Source organism: Struthio camelus, chromosome 8 (assembly GCF_040807025.1).
Source record: "Struthio camelus isolate bStrCam1 chromosome 8, bStrCam1.hap1, whole genome shotgun sequence".
NCBI classification, from domain to species: Eukaryota; Metazoa; Chordata; class Aves; order Struthioniformes; family Struthionidae; genus Struthio; species Struthio camelus.
Window position 1 is genome coordinate 1,869,741 of NC_090949.1, and position 22,351 is coordinate 1,892,091.

The 22,351-nt window shown below is 40.9% G+C and overlaps 1 protein-coding gene across 3 annotated transcripts in view; it reads left to right on the plus strand.

Moving 5' to 3' along the window:
• Window positions 1-20,462, plus strand: part of BRINP3 (BMP/retinoic acid inducible neural specific 3) — a 225,061-nt gene extending 204,599 nt beyond the window's left edge. For all 3 annotated transcript variants that reach the window (XM_009674513.2, XM_009674515.2, XM_009674514.2), the window contains exon 8: window positions 18,985-20,462. In XM_009674513.2, the coding sequence (XP_009672808.1) occupies window positions 18,985-20,101 (1,117 nt within the window). In that variant the 3' untranslated portion in view covers window positions 20,102-20,462. The remainder of the gene's footprint in view (window positions 1-18,984) is intronic.
• Window positions 20,463-22,351: the final 1,889 nt, after the last annotated feature.

Sequence of the window (22,351 nt, forward strand, 5' to 3'; positions counted from 1 at the left end):
ATTTTGCTGTTGGTGTTTTTAAGGTTGTTGGTCGGTGAAGAAGGGAAAGGGAAGGAGAGAGGTAACGCAGTGGCAGCTCTGAGCCTATGGTGATGTGGACTCATAGGACCCTGAGAAGTAACTTTGTAAAAATGTGGGTCTCTTTGTCCTCAGAAGAGGGCAGAAAGTCTTACCCAACTATCATTCCTGAGAGCGATCTTTCTTCGAGGAGAAAAAGAATTGCAGCTATGCCCGATGTCTGAACTAGTGCTTGGCAAAAGAGGAAGAAAACGACCTTTTATCATCTCCCTTTAAGCTGACTGAAGGACTTATTTGCTCCCCCTTTTACCACCTCCAAAAAAAAAGAAAATTATTCTATAATTGCACTGAGGCTATTGGAAGAATAAGACATTTCTCCGCATCATGTAAATGATATATTTTCCTCAACATCTGCACTGTTTCTCTAGAAGAAAAGTGTATTGACTGTCTTTTGTTTATTAGCAAGACATGTCCCACCAATGTTCAGAGGAAAATCTGATCATCGTTACGTATAGGGTGATCATAATTAGCACCGTATTTACAGAAGCTATTATAGCGCTGCATTCCAAAGAAATCATACATTAATCATAAGCAAATAGAAATTAAAAAGTAATCAATAAGAAAACAAAAAATGCTTTCCAATATTACGAAGGATAATTTTCCTGCAGAATATTGTGAGAGTTTATCAATAACCTTTTTTACTTTCTGCCACTGCAGTTCTGAGGTTAGGCTTCTGGAGAGGGCTGCTGCTTTTTTCCCCGTCTCTTCTTCCCTTTTATTCTGTCTCAAGTTTGGTCGTTCTGCTCCTAAACTGTCATTTCTTAACTCAAAGGAAAGGTTCATGCTTTAGTAAAGGGCAGCAGGATCAGTTACCTACGGCAGCCTGTCACAGTTCAGTCAGTCTTACCGTTTTCTGCCTTCTGTTCATGCGCTTGAGAATTACGCTTGACTTTAGGCTAAGTACCTTGATTTGGGAGGGGAGGGGGAAATTATATTTTGGCATTACTGCCGTTGCTTTGAACATATTCTCATCAGCTTGTCTTACATGCTTAAGCATTTTCTGAATGCAAGTTGGCTAGCAAAGCACGTTTTTTTTTTTTTTTAATGGTGCACTTTGTAAAAGCCCTAAATCTAAATTGTGTTACACCATTCAACCGCTTGCTGCAATCCAAAACTTGCTGAAAAAAGTAGGATGCACTGGAGATTATGCCATCTCTCTGCAGTTCTTCTGACCTATCTTACTTAGGTACTTAGAGTACCTAACAGCTCCTTTACTCCCGAAACTAAGGCTATAGGTTTTTCACATAAGTATCCATATGTGGGCAGGCTGTCCAAGCAGAAATTCAGCCCTACGCAAAAAATAATAATTAAAATGGTTTCCATAGAAACTAAAAACAGCCCGTGGAAGCTGCTGGATGGTATTAAAAGAATTAAATCGAGTTATATTTGAATGAATACAGATCCTCTGCAACATATTGCAGTTTGCAAGTACAGGTGGCATTATTCCTTAATATTTTAAATTGCACCATTGAACTGCAGCCTTTAGCCTGGCATGTCATTTCTAACAGGGCTATAGTCTGGCATTAAAAAATCCTGGGTCTACGTAGGGGGCTGATCACGAGTGCTCTAAACCTGATGGGAGCCTCTGCGCTGGCGTCAGCACTCTCCGGAGCAAGTCCGCAGCGAGGCAAATTACGCAGGTGAAGTAATACACATAGAGGTACCAGTACTGTTCGACAGAGCTATGTTGCCGTAAGCGTCAAACTCCCACCAGCTGTAAAGCGAACATTATTTTGCGCTCTTCACGTTACGTTCGCTTTGCGTTTCTGCTGGAAAGCGTTGACTTCAAAATCCACCAAGCAAGCCCTGTTTGTGCAGGGTTAACTTTTCTGTCCCTTTCCGGGAATGTCACCCCCAGCTGCAAGCAGCCTTGGGGAAAGCACAGGCTGCTGTGCGGATTCGGGCGTCTCAGCCCTTGGGCGGGCTGTGTCGCGGGGGCAACGCAGCGGCTGGCGGAGGCGAGGGAGCGCTCGCGCCTTTGCTGCCGGTCGAAAGCCACCGCGAAACGGTAGCAGCTGGAGACGAGGTGGGGAAAGGCATTGCCGCGCGGGAGAGAAGTATCACACAAAGCGGGCTGGAGAAGATCCAGCCCGAATCCCTCCGCACCCCTAAATGCTCCCTGAATGTACATGCCGAGTCACCCGATCCAGCCCAAACGCGTAAGAAGATCCTTTGCAAGGCGCTTGCTCTCCCCTTTCCCTGCCTTGCCACCGAAAACGCAGGGGAGGACGCTCCTGGCAGCACACAGGATGGCTTCGTGCTTGTTCCGTCGTCCTTTCTGATTGTAAGTGTAGTAGAAAGGAAAATACCCTTTGCAGAGCGTTGCGAAGAACGGCTGCAATGCTTTGGGGCAACACCCTGGTCGTGCTGTGACCCCGGCAGTTAACCGTTTCGAAACGATCCCTGTGAAATTCTTCACACTTCGCAGCCTGACTCGCCAGCTTGAAGTTGCCGAGCAAAACTAGTTAACAGCGCACCGTTATCGAACTGCGGCATGATTTTGTACAGGGCAAAAACGTGAGCTCTGTATTCTGTATATAGGCTCCAAGATGAATGCGTCTGACTTCCAAATACGTCAAGCAAAGGAGAGCAAGCTGCTGTACGTGGCTTTTCATTGTGTAATAAGTGAGGGCAGCGTTACACTTTTCTGCAGTTTGTGCAGGCTCTTCTCCAGAAACAGGCTGCTTGTATTTCAGTAGAATTTAATATCAGAGACCCCATTTAACAGGAGAGTATTTTAACAGCTTGACATCAGCATACTGAACCTGCTGGTTTTTCTGGAGTTTTAGGCTGTGACCGGCAAGTTACACTTGAATGATTGAGCAGAGCTTTTTCTTGTAATTCATTTATTTGTTAAGTCTGTCTTCCCCAGCTTCTTGCGCTCAGGAAACTTCTTACCATCTCTCTGTCCCCACCAGAAAATCAGATTTATCACATTTCATCAGTCATTTCCATTAATTAGAAACACCATCATCGTTCCCCCATTGCCACCATGGCCCTCGTGCCCATGGTTCAGTGGCAGCCCCTGAGATAACGACTGGGTTTCCAGGACTTTTTGGGTGGTGGGGGGAGGCTTCTACCTAGACTAGATATTTTGGGCAGCTGAGAGCAGCCGGCCATTCTGGAAGAGATAAAAATTCCAGAGGATGCCTATGGTATTAAGGAAGAGTGTGTGCATTTCATATATATAAAGGGAAAGCATCCTGGAGACTTTATTAATGATAGAAATCATCCAGAGTCTTTAGTATCCCACATAATCAAAGATACTGCACAGCTATTAAAAATGACCATGCTAAGAACGCTAAAAATGTCTTAACACGGGTGCTGTTGTAGGCTCTGAAATGTTATCTGTCTGTTTGCACTTGTCAAAAGAATATAGCCATTAATTTTTGTTTGTTTGTTTGTTTGTGTGTTTGTTTGTTGCAAGGAAATGTAGTCTGCTCCAATATGGTTTTGGTTATTAATGCTAACTTTTAGGAAGTCTCTACGAAAGGCAGGCCCCTTAAATTAATGCTTCTCAGGAGCAACATGTTGGTTTCACTGAAGAAGAACTTAAGCTGGCTTTTTTGGATTATGTTCACCAAAACAAAAATTGCGCGGTATTAAGCAGGCTCTTCTGCATGGGCAGGTTTTCTTTCTTCCCTTTGGTAGTACAGCAGACACAAACACATAATAATAAGCAGGGAATCAACTCAACAGAACAAGACTGAATATCTAGGAAGGTTATAATAGCTTCTCAAGAGTAATATGCTCTTCCTCAGTGACAAAAGTTGTCACATCTTCAGGTTATGATTTACAGTCGATTACCCATCATATATTTTTCGGTGGGGGGGGGGTTCACAAGCGCACACAGTCCTTCTCATGCCTATTTGTTCAAAATCCTCCTGTTGAGCTTTTCTTTAACAGCTAATGCACTGATGCAGAAAAGAAAGCTATGTGCTTAACAGATTGCCCCCAACCTGGTTTTCTAAAGCAAATAAAATAGCCGATTAGAAAATAAAGAAACATGAAGTTAAATTAGACGTCTGAGAGATGTGCCCTAGCAACTTGGATTTTTCCACCAGCGTTTTAAATTATCACGCAGGAGTGAACGAACTCCGAAATGAATTGCGCATACACCAGAATTACACACTTTGACTTGGTTCTGCCAAAAGAAATTCTGACCGGTTACCAGGAAATCCTCCTGGTTCCTGGCCCTGAGCGACAGGAGCACTCACGACTCCTTTGGGTTATTCTGACCGAGGGGAGAAAGCCTGTACTGAAGACTGGAAAGGTGTATCGGATTGTAGCAGTCTATAAGAAGGATTATCATTCTGAATTGCCTGTATATGTGTATATATAGATGTATATATAATTCTTATCTCAACAATCATGCAACATTTGGCAGGGAAAGAAAATAGTTCTATGAGGCGACTCATTTCGTTTTTGTCTTTTAGGGTATATTCAGAAGGAAACTTTGCGCAGCTTGCTAAGATGGGAAGTTGGTTCCTCACTCTCAGTGACCTCTACTGATTGTCTTTTGCTGCAGATCGATGTGCGGAAAATTGTTCTTTTGCTGACCCAGTGGCTCAGCCCTTTCCTTCTACTTTACATTGCATTTCAGGGTTTTTTTAGGAATATAAAAACCACAGCAGAAAAACAAACAACTCCCCTCTGCTATTGTGCCTGTACTAGATTTTTGAGATTTTGCTCAAAATATGATTATTTTTAGTTATTTTTAGTATTAATATGACATGAGGGAAAAAAAGCACACTGAGATTAGAGTCTTATTTTCTTTATACTTGGGGGTTTTTTATATAACAAAAAGTGAGGCCTGAATACAGAACCGAGTTTTGTATTCTTTAATTAAAACCATTACTCTTCACTGGGAGATTCTTGCTTCAGTGTAATAATTCTGATTCTACATAATGGAAGAAAATGATATGTTACTGCTGCTTGTATCACAGTATCATATAGAGGCCCCAAGATTTATGAGCCAAATAGATAAACCGTGGAAAAAATGTAAAATCATTATCTAAGGAGAAGACTGGCCTATGGTCATGATCATACAGGCAGCTTGTGAAAGAGCTAGGAGCTGAACTGAGATTTTCTTTAAGCCTACCTCCATAATTACAGCTAGGGCTAGTTTTGGAGGAATGGCAACAGGATTTCTTTATTTCAGCCATTTGTACCTGGGAATAAGGATGCCTATATAACTTAGCCATGAACAGAGGCCCTGTCTCAAAATCAGTAGGAAAATGGGAAACTTTAATGGTCTTATATCAGTTCCATGGGTGAAATCATGGACTTGCCTTTCTGCTACTGACTGCAAATGGGGCTACGATTTTACCTGTGGTATAGAGGCTTAATTCCAGAAAATCGTACAACTGAAGGCACTAAAGTTCTTCTCACCCTCCATCCAAGCGCTGGATGCTTTTTTTCAGCACCATTTTTTTGGTTTTGGGGTTTTTTTCTTTGCATTTCTAGTACCAGTTAGCAACCTTCCCCCCACCCAATTACCCTTTCACAGGTTTTTAATTATCTGACAATATATTTGAAAGCTTCCAGCTCAGGAATTATCTCCCTGTCTCTGAACTTTCTATATTATTCTTGTTTGACAGCAAGAACATGGCTGCAGCTTCCTCCCGTGCTATAATTCAACATTAAAACACTCAGCAATCTGCATGCCTGCATGCACTTTTCAATATTTTATGCGATCTGCTGCATTACATACCAAGGTCTTCCAGGCAAGGCTATCTTTTATACAAATTCTAGCATTTCTACTACAAACGGGTTCTGCTGGGATGGTTTTTATTATTGCAACAGCAGGTCATAACCGTATCTTAGACATCCTGGAATTGCGCTTTTAGCCTGGGGATGTATGTGGACCTGAAGGAAATCCAGCTGGTCTCAGTAGCTCCCACTGGCTCACTTCTTCCCGTGGGTCAAGTATTCAGGTTAGCCTTATGCAAGCATATTGCAGTCACCAGTAATCTGATGAAGCCCTTTCCTCACAGTTTTACAATAGCTTCATACCTATATGTGATTTAAGACCCTAGACACGCCTAAGCTAGCTACTTCCACACTTTCACCTTGGATTATTTAGTGGAAGACCTTTAATTTCAAAACCCAGTTTCATTATTTTCCCTCCTTTTTCTCAAGCCTTTCCCTTTCTTTCATTCATTGCTGCATCTCTGCCCATCATCATGCATTGCTGTCTCTACCCTGTGGACAGTTGAACGCAGAGCAGAGAGCTCCAAGCTGTCATTGCTCAAACTTCATTAATGCGAACCCATTTCAAAGCTAATAAATCCAGCTGGGAGGGCAAGGCTAGAAATGGCTCAGGACAACCCTAATCATATGGCTTTCGAGACCTTAACTTGCATCTATGCACTGTGGTTTTCTTTTTGTTGTCAAAGGAGGAGGTCACATTGGCGCCAGCGTACAGGTCTCTGCGCTGTGTGCTGCTGTGTGCGTGGCACTACCGTGCCCTTATTCTGCCTGCCTCAGATATCTGTAGAAGTAGGGGGGGTTTCCGCCTGCGGTTTGGCAAATTTTATGGTACCTCTTTGGTTTTCCTTGAGATGAAAAAGCTGCCAATATTACAGTAAGCTTGTTAGTTATTTTTCTAACGTCTTGAAGTGATTCATCAAGCTGACAATCATTGAAGTACCTAAATGTTTTCTTTACAATTACACTTTAATATGCATCTGGAAAAGCCCACTGAATTAATGGATAATCGGTGGACCAAGATGAGTTTCGTACCTGTCTAGTACACTCATTTTCATATTCCTTTTTTCAGTTCATCCTCTTAAAAATGATCTAACACCATAAACACACATGCAAATACGTAACAGATGAATAGTTTTAAAAAGAATACATGCTTTCATAGCTCTATTTTTTTATTTTTAGAAGCATCTTCCTTCCTTCCACACATGACAAATCATATTTTCTTGACATCTCTAATTGCTCTTCTATTCTGTTTTTGACACCGTTATTTCATTTGGCCCTTATTCCCTTTATCCCTGCTGTGCTATGGATCATTAGCTGGTAAAAGCTTTCAAAGTTTATCTCTGCTTTGAAGCTGTTTAAAAGAATAGCTGGAACCACACAGTAGTTTGATTCTGATTTCACCATAGTAAAATGGTCATTAAGATTATAGTTGTGTCAAATACTGGTAGGTATTTTATCTTACAATGTTTTGTTTGTGAATTTTCAGAAGGGGGCCAGGGGAGAATAGTTCAGAGGAAAAAAACTTTGTTCATGAGAACAGAGTACAAATATTAATGTAGCTAAAATTACAACTCGTTGGAAACATTCGTTACTGTATAGCTGTAGAGATCCTCTGAAAGGTTAAATACAATATAATCCAGCAAAGTGAACGAGCCCTATACATTCTGAATAAGTTAAAACATCTAAATGTACAGATTTACTCAGGGATACAATTTTAAATTGTTTTAGTCCAATGTCCTTTTATTAAAAAAAAGTAAAAGGAAAAAAAAGCATTAAAAGGTCATTGCTAAATGCTATGCTTGCCAAGGGGAGAATTTTGGCAACTTTGAGAAGATCTGCAAATTAGACGTGGCTTTGTTTAATCAATAAGAGCAATGACAGGAGTCTGTTCTTAAGATGATAAGAACGTGTCACGATAGCTTAGCTAGCAGCTGCCCCTTATCAGACTTAGCTAGTTTGATGAGCCTAATTTAAATAATGAAAAAATATCTTTTTAATGTTAAAATGTCTTTCACTTTGGGATATCAAGTAACTCATGGTAGTGTTGTTCTGTGCCATTTAAAGTGTGGGCTTAATTCCTGTTTGTCTCACAACACAAAGACCCTGCGGAATTTAAAAGTGACGTGCATTGCTGCTTTTAAAATAAGAGCATCAGCCTTAAAGTGAGAGCCAGTAGTTGTAGAATGGAGATATAAGGAGTGTAGAATCTGAGAAGATCTTAGATGGGATTAACAGGGAGAAAATTATGTTTTACTTCTATAAATTAGTGCAGAGTCAGTGTGGGTTGCTGTTAATCCCAGCAACACAGTCACAGAATCGATCTCCTGGTGCATCCAGGCCCTTTCCTGTTGAACGAGCAGCGTGCAGCAGTCTCAAACCAAGCTAGGTTTTCTCAGTCCCCCCGCCATCCGCTTCTATGCTGGGAGCAGTCTTTCACGTACAGAAACAACATTTCCTTAAAACTGTCATAGCTAATTGATAACCTTTTCTGTGTGCTAATGGGGGGGTTTAGCTAAGGTAACTTTTTAGTTAGAGGCTCTTCTTTTCTTTATATACATATACAAAGAAGTATCATGTTCCTTCTCTACCTCACAGTATGTTTACATTGTTTTCACCGTAGCTTGTTCACACCTTTAGAATAGCTTCAAAACACCTGGCTCAGGTAGAGCCAGCTGTGAAATCGTAAGGTGTGAGCTCAAAATAGTTTAATTACTTCTGTTTAATCATCTTCTCGAGTAGGATTTGCATCTGTCATTGAGACTCTCACTGACGTACCTGTAACATTAGCCATAGTCACATATTTTCAGGCATGTTTATTTGAGCTGCGGTTCAAGTAGTGCTTTGCTTTCATTAGGTTCACTAAATCTTTCAGACTTCTGATCAATCATCCACTGGCCTTCTGGTGGCTATGAAGTCAGTATTTTATCCTGATTCCCGGAAGACAAGTGCATTCACATAAAGACCATTATCCAATTTAGTAGCAATTAATGTTCTTGTTATGAATCACAGCATAGAAGCAAGGCACTTGTAGTCCTATCTGTCCTTCCCAAGAGGTGATCCCACAAGATCAACAGCAGGACATTTTAAAGATGTCTGTAACTGTAGTTGCTGTTGCTGTTCCTCTCTTACAGATTTATACTGGACTCAAACCTCCAAAGGAGGGAAAAATAGGTAATGGGTATTTTACTGCCCATGCACTTCTTGTTAAATTGTCTCCATTTTTTCACTTAGCATCTGTCTCACTGAGTGCTCATCATCTGCAAGCGAACCATCTGATGTACAGCAGATGTTAAGCACTTAGTGAGGCAGAGAGGGAGGTAAAAGTGTCATATCATGATTAAATACTTGCTACAGACATTACATAGGGTGCCCATACTGCTTTGTTCTTATGCTTAATGTTATAGTGTATTGAACATGAGCAAGCACATGTTTTGGATTTACACTTGCAATGCTACTTATTCAAATGATGTATTTTCTTTTGAAAATAAAGTTACTACATAGCAAAAAAAGTTGCAAAATATTTTAAAGTTGGGCAGCCCATCATAGGTGAACATTGTAGGGTATGTCCACTATATACCGCCTGATCAGGAATAAGAAGTAGACAAGGTCTTCTTCAGACAAATGGAAGAAGCTTCATGTTCACAGATCCTGGTTCTTATGGGGAACTTACCACTCAGATATCTTCTGGAGGGACAATACAGCAGGGCACAAGCAATCCAGGAGTTTCTGGAGTGCATTGGTGACAACTTCCTAACACAAGTGATCAAGCAGCTGATGAGAAGCACTCTGATGGAGCTCATATTTACAAATAAGGAAGAACTGGTTGGAGATGTGAAAGTCAGAGACAGTCTTGGCTGCAGCAACAACAAGATGATGGAGTTTTGAGTCAAAGCCCTGGACTTTGGGTGAGCAGACTTCAGCTTGTTTACCTCCTCTAAGTTCAAGAAAGGTCCTCCATCCTAATAAGGAGGAAATTAAGCAAAGGGGGGAAAGAGGCCCATATGGATGCACAAGGAGCTCCTGACTAAACTCAAGCATAAAATGGAAGTGTATAAGAGGTGGAAGCAGTCATAGCAAAAACAGGAAGACTATAGAAACAGGATCTGAGTATGCAGGGATGGGGTTAGGAGACCTAAAGCCTATCTAGTTTTGAAACTGGCAAGGGACGTGAAGGACAACAAGAAAGGCTTCTAGGAGTACACAAGCAGCGAAAGGAAGATGAGGGGACATGTGGGCCTGCTGCTAAAAGGGGCAGGGGCCCTTTGACAAAGGACACAGAAAAGGCTGAGGGCACTGAATGCTTTCTTCTCCTGAGTCTTTCCTGGTAGGACTGGCCCTCAGGAATCCCAGGACCCTGAGACCAGAAGGGAAATTTGAAGCAAGGAAGACTTACCCTGGGTGTAGGAATTACCTAACTGGAATAACACTTAAACAAACTGGACATACACAAATCCATGGGCCCTAAAGGGATGCACTGATGAGCGCAGAGGGAACTGGCCAATATCATTGCAAAGCCACTCTTTGAAAAATCCTAGTGATCAGGAGAGGTTCCTGAGGACTGGGAGAAAACAAATGTCTCTCCTATCTTTAAGAATGGGAATGGCAAGAAGGAGGATGTGGGGAACTGCAGGACAGTCAGCCTCACCTCAATCCTGAATAGAAAGGTGATGGAGGGACTAACCCTGTATACTGTTTAGAGACACACAAAGGACAGGGAGGTGACTGGGAGTAGTCAGTATGGATTTACAAAGGGGAAGTCATGCTTAACCATCCTGGTAGCCTTCTCTGATGGAATAAACAGCTTGGTGGATGAGGAAAGAGCAATAGATGTTGTCTACCTTGACTTCAGTAAGGCTTTCGACACTGTCTCCCAAAGCATCCTCATAGGCAAGCTGATGAATTACAGGCTAGACGAGCAAGCAGTGAGGTAGGCTGAAAACTGGCTGAACTGATTGGCTTAGATGGCTGTGATCAGTGGCATAAAGTCCAGCTGGAGGCTGGTCACTGGTGATGTCCCTCAGGGCTTGATACTGGAGCCAGTGCTGTTTAACATCTTCATTAATTGCCTGAATGATGGAACCAAATGCACTATCAGCAAGTTTACAGATGATAAAACTGAGAGGAGTGGCTGTTACGCCAGGTGATTGCACTGCCATTCAAAGGGACCTTGACCGGCTGGAGAAACAGGCAGAGAGGAACCTCATGAAGTTCAACAAAGGGAAGTGCAAAGTCCTACACCTGGGGAGGAAAGACCTTATGCACCAGTACAGGCTTGAGACTGACCAGCTAGACAATGGCTTTGCAGAGAAGGATGTGGGGGTCCTGGTGGACAGCAAGTTAAGCATGAGTCAGCAATGCGCCCTTGTGGCCAAGACAGCTGGGGCTGCATTAGGAAGAACATTGCCCTCAGTTTGTGGGAGGTGGTCCTTCCCTTCTACTCAGCCTTGGTGAGGCCACACCTGGAATAACTGTGTCCAGTTGTGGGTTCCTCAGTACAAGAGAGACATGGATTTATTGGAGCAAGTCCAGTGAAGGATCTCAAAGACGATTAAGGGACTGGGGCGTCCCTCATATGAGGATAAGGTGAGAGAGCTGGGACTGTTCAGCCTGGAGAAGAGAAAACTGAGGAGGGATCTTATCAATGCATATAACTATCTGAAGGGAGGTAGTAAAGAAGACAAGGCCAGACTCTTCTCAGTGCTACCCAGTGACAGGCAATGGGCACAAACTGAAACACAGGAAATTCCATTTAAACACAAGAAAACACTTCATCACGGTGAGGCTGGATGAACACTGGAACAGTTTGCCCAGAGAGGTTGTGGAGTCTCTATCCTTGGACACATTCACAACCCAACTGGACCTGGTCCTGGGCAACCTGTTCTAACTGACCCTGCATGAGCAGGGGAGACGGACGAGATAATCTCCAAAGGTCCCTGCCAACTCCAACTATTCTGTGATTTTGTGAAAAAAAACCACATTGAATAAAGACTTAGACAGTATTTCATAAAGAAGTAATGTAATGCAACATCACATAGAATTATTTCATTTACTTGTCATCTACTAAAACATTTAAGATTGACATTTCTCATTGAGGGGGACTAAGATCATTTTGATCAGAAACTTGGCTGATGTTAATTGATACGTTAACTTTTACAGGATTATCCTATTTTTATCATGTAAATGTGACATACAGGGCAGACTATTTACCCCTGTAATTTTCTAACTGAACACATGGCATTCAATTGCTTAGCGCATAGTTTCAAGAGGTTTGGAAATCAGAAGTCCTGCAGATTAATGTCTGTAAAACTAATGCATCAGGCCAGTAAATAAAATTTTCCAAATAAAATAATAATGTTACAATGCCATTAAAAGAATAATTGCAGAGTTCTTTCAGTTGTCCCCCACATGCTGATTGTCTTCATTTATTTATTTATTTTTATAAGTAAGCAGTAACAGCTGAAGATAAGTAGCCTCTTACATTGTCAGTAGTCCTCCATTAAAACAGTGAGAATATAACTGATTAAAGAAAACTGATTAAAGGTAAAAGAACAGTGAAATATGTACAGAACAGTGTGGTGAGGAAAGGAATGGAGGAAGGGAAGTTACTTACAATGTATTATACCTGAAGAGAAGAATAGTAGTATCCTAAACTTTGAGCAAAGCCTCTTACTAATTTTAATCTGAACTTGCAGAGCTTAAGTTCAAAGGCTCAGATACAGGCCCTGTCAAACTCAACATGAGTTTTCCCTAGTGTCTTCTGTAGACCTGAGATATCAACTCAATTTTGAAAAAAAAAAAAAAGAACTATTGGAAAAGTACAATGAAAGCTTATAGTAGGATTAATAAGTGTTTTTCTCATTTTCTAGCATAGGGCCAAGGAATGAATCTTGAATGTGACTACAGGTGAAGCATTTCTAATAATGAAAATTATTAGAGAAAATTGGATACCTTTTAAATGAACAAAGATATCTGTTAGATATATTTAGATTTTCCTTCAACATAGTTGTTCATTTTAATAATATATTTAGAACTACCTGCCATAATACAGATGGTAATTACTGACTTGGAATGCCAGTCATCTGTGTGAAGTTTTCAATCAACTTGTGGCTGACGTCCTTGTGAGGATATTAAACAGCTCAGTGGTTCTCAAATTCCAATGTTAGCATAAACTGGTCTCATATAATGAGCTCAGGAAAAGTAGCAAAATCTTGGATTTCTAATGAGATGGAAAGAGCCAATATCTTACTCAAGAAGAGAGGTTCTCCTCCTCCTTAGGTGTTAGAGCCTCATCCTTCTTCTACTAGCAATAAACCGTGAGGGAGGGTAGCACCTTTCCACTGGAATAGCATCTTAAAACATGAAGAATCATAGAATAATTTAGTTTGTAATAAACCTGTGCAGGTAATCCGGTCCAATCCCCTGCTCAGAGCAGGGTCACCTTCAAAGTCAGGTCAGGGCTTGTCCCATGAAGTTTTTAATACTTCCAGTGATGGAGATTCCACACCTTGCTTGTCAACCTGTTACAGTGGTTGGTTACCTTCATGGTGAAGTATTTTTCCTTTCGCTATTCAAAATTTCCTTTGCTGCAACTTTTGCCGATAGCTTCTTGTCCTTTCACTGTACATCTCTGAGAAGTGCCTGGCTTCATCCTTCTATAAGATATGTGAACATAGCATTTAGATCTGCCTTTGGCCTGATGTTCTTCAGCCTTAACAAATCCAGTTCCCTCAGGCTCTCCTCATATGTCATGCACTCCAGTCCTCTGAGCATCTTGGCTTGCCCACCACTGGACTTGCTCCATTCTGTTGATAACCCTCATGCACAGAGGGTATAAGTCCAGATGAAGTCTCACAAGTGCCAAATACAGAGAGGAGTAATCTCTGCCCTTGACCTGTCGGCTCTGCTAATGCACTTGACTTTCTTTGCCTCAAGAGCACGCTCCTAGCTTATGTTCTACGTGCTATCCACCAGGCCCCTGCAAAGCTGTTTTCTAGCCAGTGAGCGCTCCGCCTGTACTGTTACGTGGGTTATTCTGGTCCTAAGTGAAGGACTTTGCATTTGTCTGCTGTGAACAGACTTCCCTAGTAAAGACTAAGGCAAAGAAGACACAAAGTACATTAAAGTACATTTTCTGTCACCAGGTCCCTTATGTCATTCAGCAGCAAGCCTCTATTTTCCTCAGCCAGACTTTTACTGCAAATGTAGCTGTAGAAGCCCTTCTTCTTGTCATTCACGTCTTTCACCGATTTCAAATCAGCAAGCTGAGTTTTGACTCTCCTAATTTCATCTGTCCCAGATAGAGAGTACTCCTCCCCACACTCAACAGAAATACTTTAGTATTTGAGCTCAGATGAGAGTTCCCATACATCCAAGTCAGTCTCCTGCAGCACCTGTTTAACCTCCTGCACATCCAAATGGGCTGTTCTGGAGCTATAAGGATGTTGTTCCTGAAGACTAGTGAGCTCTCCTGGGTCGTTCTACCTTTCAGGACAGCCTTACCTGGGACCCAGCCTACTAATTCCCTGAACAAGCAAAAGACTGCTCTCCTGAATACCAGGATAACTATTCTACTACTTGTCTTCCTCACTTCCTTCAGGATTTGCAATTCAATCATGCTGTGGTCACTGCAGCCAAAGGCTGCCACCAGCCTTCGCATCCTTAACCATTTCTTCCCTTTTGTAAAGGCAGCTCCAGCATCTCCTCCAGTCAGCTCATCCAGCACCTGTATCAAAAATTTGTCCTTGATGCACTCCAGCACTCTCCTAGATTGTTTCTGCCATGTTTCCACTCTTCCAGTTGCTTAAGGAAGGTTTCATCCACTTCCTCTTCTTGCTCTTCTGGTCTATAGCAGGTGCTCACCACTGCATCCCTATCACTGGCCTCTCTTCTGATCCTGACACTGAAGCTCCTTATTAGTTAATTGCTCATTCAATAGTAGTTTTAGTCCAAAGTGCTCCTTCGCATGGAGAGCAGCCTTCCCCTCCCCCTTGCCTGTCCTCCCTAAAGAGTCTTTATACATCTGTGACAATCACCCTAGGTAAATCCCACCACTTCTCTGTAATCCCAAAGAAGCTGTAGTGCTGCAACTGTGTCCAGACCTCTAATGTCTTCTGTCCATTTCTCATGCTGCTTTTGTCTGTGTATAGGCACTTGAGCTGGGCCCCGAGGTGTACTGCTTTCTCCTAGGAGTGTGGTTCCTCACACGCTGTTTCCCTAGCCCCTGTTTGGACTCCAGCCACAGATGACCTCATCTGAAGCCCTTCTCACAAGGTTAGCAAGCCTGTAGGCCAAGAGGTTCTTGCTCAGCATTTTCTGTAAGATGCTGTCCCTCTTCAGCTGTCCTTCTTCCTCAGAGAGGATCTAGTGATTGTAAAAGTCTAAGCCATGCCTGTCTGGCTGCACCAGCTGTGCAGTCAGCTGTTGATCTGCGGGATGTATCTGCTCCTACCCAAGCCTTTCCCCTCAGCTGCAGGGTCCAGAAGATTAATTCAGATAATTAAAAATGATCATCTTTTATTTCTAGGAGAATAAGAAAGCTTTTAGAATCACATTTTAATGTGAATTTATCTAATTTAGGATGAGTAGCTTAAATAAAGCAGGTATATGCCTATATTTCATGTATTTTCACTTAATTTTCTTAATATACTCAGGTAAAAGCAATACTTTTAGAATGAATAACAGTATCCCTTAATGACAACTTTTAAAAAGGAGTCAATTAAAACAGCTGATTTTATTTTTTTCACATAGAATTTATGCTTCTAAACTGATCAAAGAGAGGAAGTATAATTAGAGCTTCTTGAAATCTAGCTAATTAAAACAAGATAACAAGTTAAAATAAGGTAAAGAGTATAAGACGACTATTGTTTTGAACTTCATCTGGAATAAAAAGAAAACAACCTTCCTTCTATAGTTCTTGTTTTCCTTGCAATTGCTAACGATCAAAGATATAGTTGTTTTAATAAGCTGAATATTAAGTTACAAACTAAGTTTTAGATAGGAGACTTGCTTCATTGTGTGGTATGTAATTTTATGTAGAAGATTTTCAGACTGCTTCTTCTATCTCTTAATGAAAAATGGAAGTTAGGCTCATTAAAATAAATAAATACGTGAAGTTACGCGTTTTGCTTGTCACTGTAACAGAAACAATAGTGATCTAGTGATCATTAACAAGGAAAAAAGTTTCAGAGACTGTGTGGCTGGAAAAGTAAGTAACCCAAACCAAATCAACTTTTATCAGCAAGAGTAATTTTGCTTGTTTAAAGAGGTTCTTTCCAACAATGAACAATTCTTATCTTCCAGTAGTGCATCTTTCTCAAGACGTCTCCATCTTTCTGTCACCCTTTTTCTCCTGATTCAGTTGGTGTCTGCTTATTTGTAAGAGTAGACGGTATCTGATTTTACATTTGTAAGCTTAATGTTCATGTTGTTCCCGATTTTTTTCTATTTTCTTGAGATCACTAGCAGTGATATTTGTGATTTGAACTGAAGATTAAAGGGCAGATTGTTCTTTAAAGTATTGCAATGCCAAATAAAAAGCAGAATAATGAATACTAATAAAATAAAATAAACTGTAATTCTATCCACTAGACCTAAGAGGAAACAAGAGCAAAAGGAAACAAGATCAGCTTAAAGCTGCAGATTATCTTCCTTTGCTCAGTAAAGTAATATTCAAAATTACACTAATAAAAATCTATCAGAAAGTTATCTAAAATTAGGCTTCAGAAATCATAGCTGGAGTGCAGTTGAAAGATCATGCTGCATGAGCTCCAAACCAGAGGTTAAATGCTCTTGCTTCATCTCCAAGCCATCCAGAAATGACGTGGTCACACTAACATAATGCTGAATCCAAGCTACTAATCTCTGCTGAGAAACTCGTGTAGACACCTGGCTTTGGTTGGATCAGAGCTTAGGCACAATGAGCTTTCATCTGGCTAGAACATGTCATGGAAACCTATACTTAGATATCCAAACTGTATAGCATGATTGATGTTTTGTGTGAGTGAGCCAAGCAGATTTGGAGTCTACAGTTGACACTCCATGATACATGGAAAATCTTTAGAGTATCTTCAGATGTTTATCCTCTACTGGGCTGAATCCAAATTCTTATCTGGAAGCTGATCTATGCAAAATGGGGTTTTCTGGAAATGCGCTTGTAATTTATAGCAAAACTTTTCAAAGAAATGGGACTTTTGTTGGCAAGAGACATGGGAGATGATGCTAAAATTCGCCTTTACAAATCTGATCAACTGCTGTTGAAAATGCTAAACTTTAATGCAGTAGTCATGTGGTTCCAACTGGTATTAACAGTATGGGCCTAAATACCTGGAGACTGAAAAGCAAATGGCATAACCCAAAGATGTAAAGGAGAATGCAAAGCTGGACTTGTATATCTTTTATCTTGCAGCTTTTGGAACTCAGATAAGTAACAGAGAGCCTTAAACTGTTAGGAAAAGGCTGTAAGGCGAGCCCTTTAAGAGGAGATTTTCACTTCTTCAAGCACTTATCTTCTCTGCTTGGACTGCTGTGGTGCATTGCAGGCATAGTACTAATAAGATACACCATGTGAGAAGTAGCCTGACTGCAAAGGTCATCCCATAATGGGAGACAGGGTCATATCACACCTGAACTACAGTTCCTGCAAGGTACTGAGGCAAGCTCAGTAGATACAGGTTACTGTCAAACCAAGCCAGATACAGCACACAAGATCTTCCCGTTCCACTTGTGAAATCAATAGTTTTAATATTTTCTCCAGTTTCGGGGGTAACACTTATATTTTGATATTGGATTGCTTACAGAATGGACATTCTGATTTTTAATCAGGAAATCAAGGAATAAACTTGCCAGATGTGTTTTTGCTTAATGTTGACTTTCAGTTAAGCAGAAAGGAGAAGGTAGGTATGGAGAAGTTCATGTCATGGATGTTATTATACATAGCTATACTTCTGTAAAATACTAATAGACAATTGGTAAAAGGAAAAAAATAAGAGACGTCAGAGTATAAAATGACTTACCTTTACTGATTTTTATTTTCATGTTTTTAAAAAGCCAGATTGAAATGCCATAGATTTTCAGTTTTAGTATTTATTTTATAGTCAGAAAAAAAAAAGTTAGGATTTCTGAACTACAAAATGCTTGAACCAAATTCAGAGGTGACAAAACGTAAGTCGGCAGTGAAGGAGGCTCTTGCATTTTCTATTTGAAACAATGCAATGAAAAAGGAAGAACTGTGCAACCACCATCCTTCATGTGACAACAATAGAAGTGACTCTGCAGCAGCCAAAACAAGTTCTTTAAGCTGTGCACTGCTAGGTTTAATAGGAAGAACTGAAAAAAACAGACAAAGAGAGAAGATTTTTTTCTCTGGGCTATTTCTATGTAACTGTGTTGTTGACATTGTCTTTCTGCTTGCAGCCGTGCCTTATCAGCCCCAACTGCTGCTTTCAGTGTCTGCTTCCCCAGCGTGGATTAGGACATTAACTCTTGCTTCTAGTGAGGCCAAAATGAGATGACAGGAAGAATATTAAAGTGATCTTTTTATTTCATTTCAGAGGATGAAAAGTAAACACAGTATGTTTTTCCGTGGCTTCCAATAGGGCTATTGCTGTGCTGGAAGTCATTCAAAGAATTTAATTTGAATCAATTTTAGTGGGGGCAGGGTCCTATTTGCTGGTCCAGGTAAACATTTTGGCCGCTCTATAGCTCACTAAAGTGGTTCCAACCTGTAACAGGAAAGCTTGCAAACGTACAAAATCATAACAGAAAGACGGTGCACAGTTATACACGCTTAGATACATACGAATCACCTCCCGGGTCAAGTATTATGAGGAAAAAAAATCTCAGCAGCAGAGGATTTCAAGGTGTTAATCTGAAGACAATTGCAAAAAAAAGTAACTTGTTGACAGGCTTCCTTGACGGAGGCACAGAGAGAGCAAAGATGCCAACCAAATGTTCCCAGTGTGCCTGTGAGTTTTCAAAGAAACCTCTCTTTTGTGGTTTTGCATTGTTAAAAGGCAGTTTATACAGGTGTTTATCTGACCGCAGATGCTGTCATCCAACTTTTTAGTGATGTTTGCAGTGTCTTAATCTGGTACTAAAAACAGCATTCTTTTTCTCTTTCCCGTGGAAAACAACACGTTTGTAATTACTGTGTTCAGGTCTCTCTCAGCGCTGAAATGCGTTATTTTACCTTTGCAGATCGTCAAACTACTGGCTCAGCCGCATCCAGTCCTTTCTCTACTGTAATGAAAACGGCCTGCTGGGAAGCTTTTCCGAAGAGACTCACACGTGCAGCTGCCCCAACGACCAGGTTGCCTGCCACAGCCCCCTGCCCTGCGCGGTGGGGGACGGCGCGGCATGCCTGAGCTGCGCCCCCGACAATCGCACCCGCTGCGGCAGCTGCAACGCCGGCTACATGCTGAGCCAAGGGCTTTGCAAGCCCGAGGTGGCTGAATCGACCGAGCACTACATCGGGTTCGAGACTGACCTGCAGGACCTGGAGATGAAGTACTTGTTGCAGAAGACAGACCGGAGGATCGAGGTCCATGCCATTTTCATCAGCAATGACATGCGCCTCAACAGCTGGTTTGATCCTTCCTGGCGCAAGCGGATGCTCCTTACTCTTAAGAGTAACAAGTACAAGTCTAGCCTGGTCCATATGATACTGGGCCTCTCTCTTCAAATTTGCCTAACTAAAAACAGCACCTTGGAGCCTGTTCTCGCTGTTTATGTCAACCCGTTTGGGGGCAGCCACTCTGAGAGCTGGTTTATGCCTGTGAATGAAAACAATTTCCCAGACTGGGAGCGGACTAAGCTGGACTTACCCCTTCAGTGTTATAACTGGACGCTGACTCTAGGCAACAAGTGGAAGACGTTTTTTGAGACAGTACACATCTATCTGAGGAGTCGAATTAAGTCAAACGGTCCAAACGGCAATGAAAGCATCTACTACGAACCCCTGGAATTTATTGATCCCTCGCGAAATCTGGGCTACATGAAAATCAATAACATCCAAGTGTTTGGCTACAGCATGCACTTCGACCCCGAAGCAATTCGAGACTTGATTTTGCAGCTGGACTACCCCTATACTCAGGGATCACAGGACTCGGCACTTTTGCAGCTATTAGAGATACGGGATCGTGTAAATAAACTCTCTCCACCCGGCCAGCGTCGTCTAGACCTCTTCTCTTGCTTGCTCCGTCATAGACTCAAACTGTCTACCAGTGAAGTGGTGAGGATCCAATCTGCTTTGCAGGCCTATAATGCCAAATTGCCAAACACAGTGGATTATGACACAACCAAATTATGTAGTTAACCATAAGTGTGAAGCACAACACAAAACCTTGAAGGAGTTTTTACAGTGCTTTTGTGGAACAGTTTATGTTTGGAAGAGTAAATTTAAATTGTCTTTTCAATATCTGTCTTATATCAGTCAATACTGTTGGATGGCAATTTACACCCATGAACTTGCTGACAATGAATATATTATACCTGCAGTTTTGGTTTATGAATGAAATAAATACTGACACCAGTCTAGAAGACATTCTACTTTTTACAATAAATTTCATTTGTAATTTTATATGTTCCGTGGCAATGCTTTTGTGCATTACATCCTCTAGAGGGAACATAAAAGGATTCCAATAAAATTTTGTAGCTGAACAGTTATTAAAAAGAAATGCTGTGGGATTCTTTTTTCTTACACAAAAGTAGTAGTCTCTATATACTTTTGTGTGTGTCGTACACAGGAGGAGCAGGTAAAGAGAAGATAGCCACTCCTGATTTTAACAGAAACCTCAGAAAACTCAAAGAAGCGGAATATTTTATACTTAGGAGGTGGATCTAAGTGTTCATGCTGAGCTGCAGTGACAACTGTAGTGATGCTTTGCTCGCTACCCCTCTGGAGCTTTCCTAAGCCATGCCCTTTTCAAGACGCCTGACATGGCATACAGATTCCCTGATTCAACTGATGTTACTCCCCTTACAAGAGGCAACCTTTCTGGCCGTAACACTTTCTTTAAGTCTCCAAATTCATTTCACTTGTTTATAGAAAGAATTAACAGCAAAACACATGTATGCATACCACCCTTACACGCACGCATGCACACACACACTGTACTATTTATCTAGAATTATGTATTCTGAACTGCTTACCTAAGTATCATCCATGCTGATTAGCGTCAAGTTCACTTAAAGAAACTTCACTGATAATACCTTGTAACTGTGTAGCATGCAGATTTTTTTTTCCATAGGTAAGAATAATATCTTTTCGGTGCAAGATTTTGCAGTTTTAAGGAATATATCCTTTTACATATACATGAAATTATCGAAATCTACTTTACAAAGCAGAAATTCCAGATAAATATGCCATTATCTATTCATGAAATGAATTAAATGTGCATACCTGGAAAACAAAGATTAGAATCAGATTCTTTGATATCTTACACATTCCAGGAGAAAAATTACATCTACAATAGCAGAACAATCTCAGGGCCCTAGCTGCAATGCAAACTGAAGCAATCAAGAACTAAGAAGGAAGGAAGGAAGTTCCTCTACTGAGTAACTGCTACTGAAAATGAAAGTTCTAAATGAAATAAAAGTCCTTATTAGAAAACATAGGATAAAGTGAGCAAAATGGATAGCAGTTCTTTGGGTAGCACCTACTTATGCTAAATCTGAATCTGTGCCACTGATGTAAACACAAGGCTGCTTCTCAAAAGAACTGCATATAAGACCGCTATTTTATGTGCAAGCATAGAAAGAAAAAATACATATTCTAATTAATATACAATTTACATTAATTGTATTCCAATTTAGTTCTGAATCAAGTAGGGTGCAGTTGTCACTTCATTTCTAGCTAGGCCATAGCGGCACATGAACTACGATTCTTCATAATTAAACATAAGCAAAATAAAATGCAAGGTCACGAAAATTTGCAGAAAGTCTACTGTCAAGGAGAATCTTGTTTTCTTTAGTGACTCTTCTCCGTTCTGATCTCACTAAATATTTGTAAGGATTACTATTGCTCCACTGCCCAAAATTTCCTCATTCTAGGCTAGGAAGCCTAAAAGGACAAAAGTTAGCAAATTTTTCCCCTCATCAGCCCCTAGACAAATTTCTGTTTGGTTTGCTTTTTCCAGTTTTCTTTTGGCTGATAAATAATGTTTCTTAGCATCTCTTAAATGTGTCAAAATTTAAACTTGCTCTTGCATTGGTAGGACCTTCTCAGTTAAGAGCCTTACTACTCTTGTTCTCATCTCCTAGTCTTGCCTTTGGTCTCTGTCAACTGAAACAGGGTGTAGAATTTAGCCAGTTTGATTTTACTAGTCAGTACCTCTTGCAGACTTTTTAAAGAAGCAAAAGACTATAACAGAATGAAATGAGCAAAAAGTAAAAATTCCTACTGCGTTCATAACAAGGAAAAGTTTGAGTAGAAATATGTGGCAATTATAAACAAAGCATTCCCTTATATTATCCCTTCACAAGGGGAAAATACTGATACTTCACAGTAAATGATCTGAGATTTTTTCCCCTTTCATGTTCCTTCCTGAAACAGTTCCTCATTGAG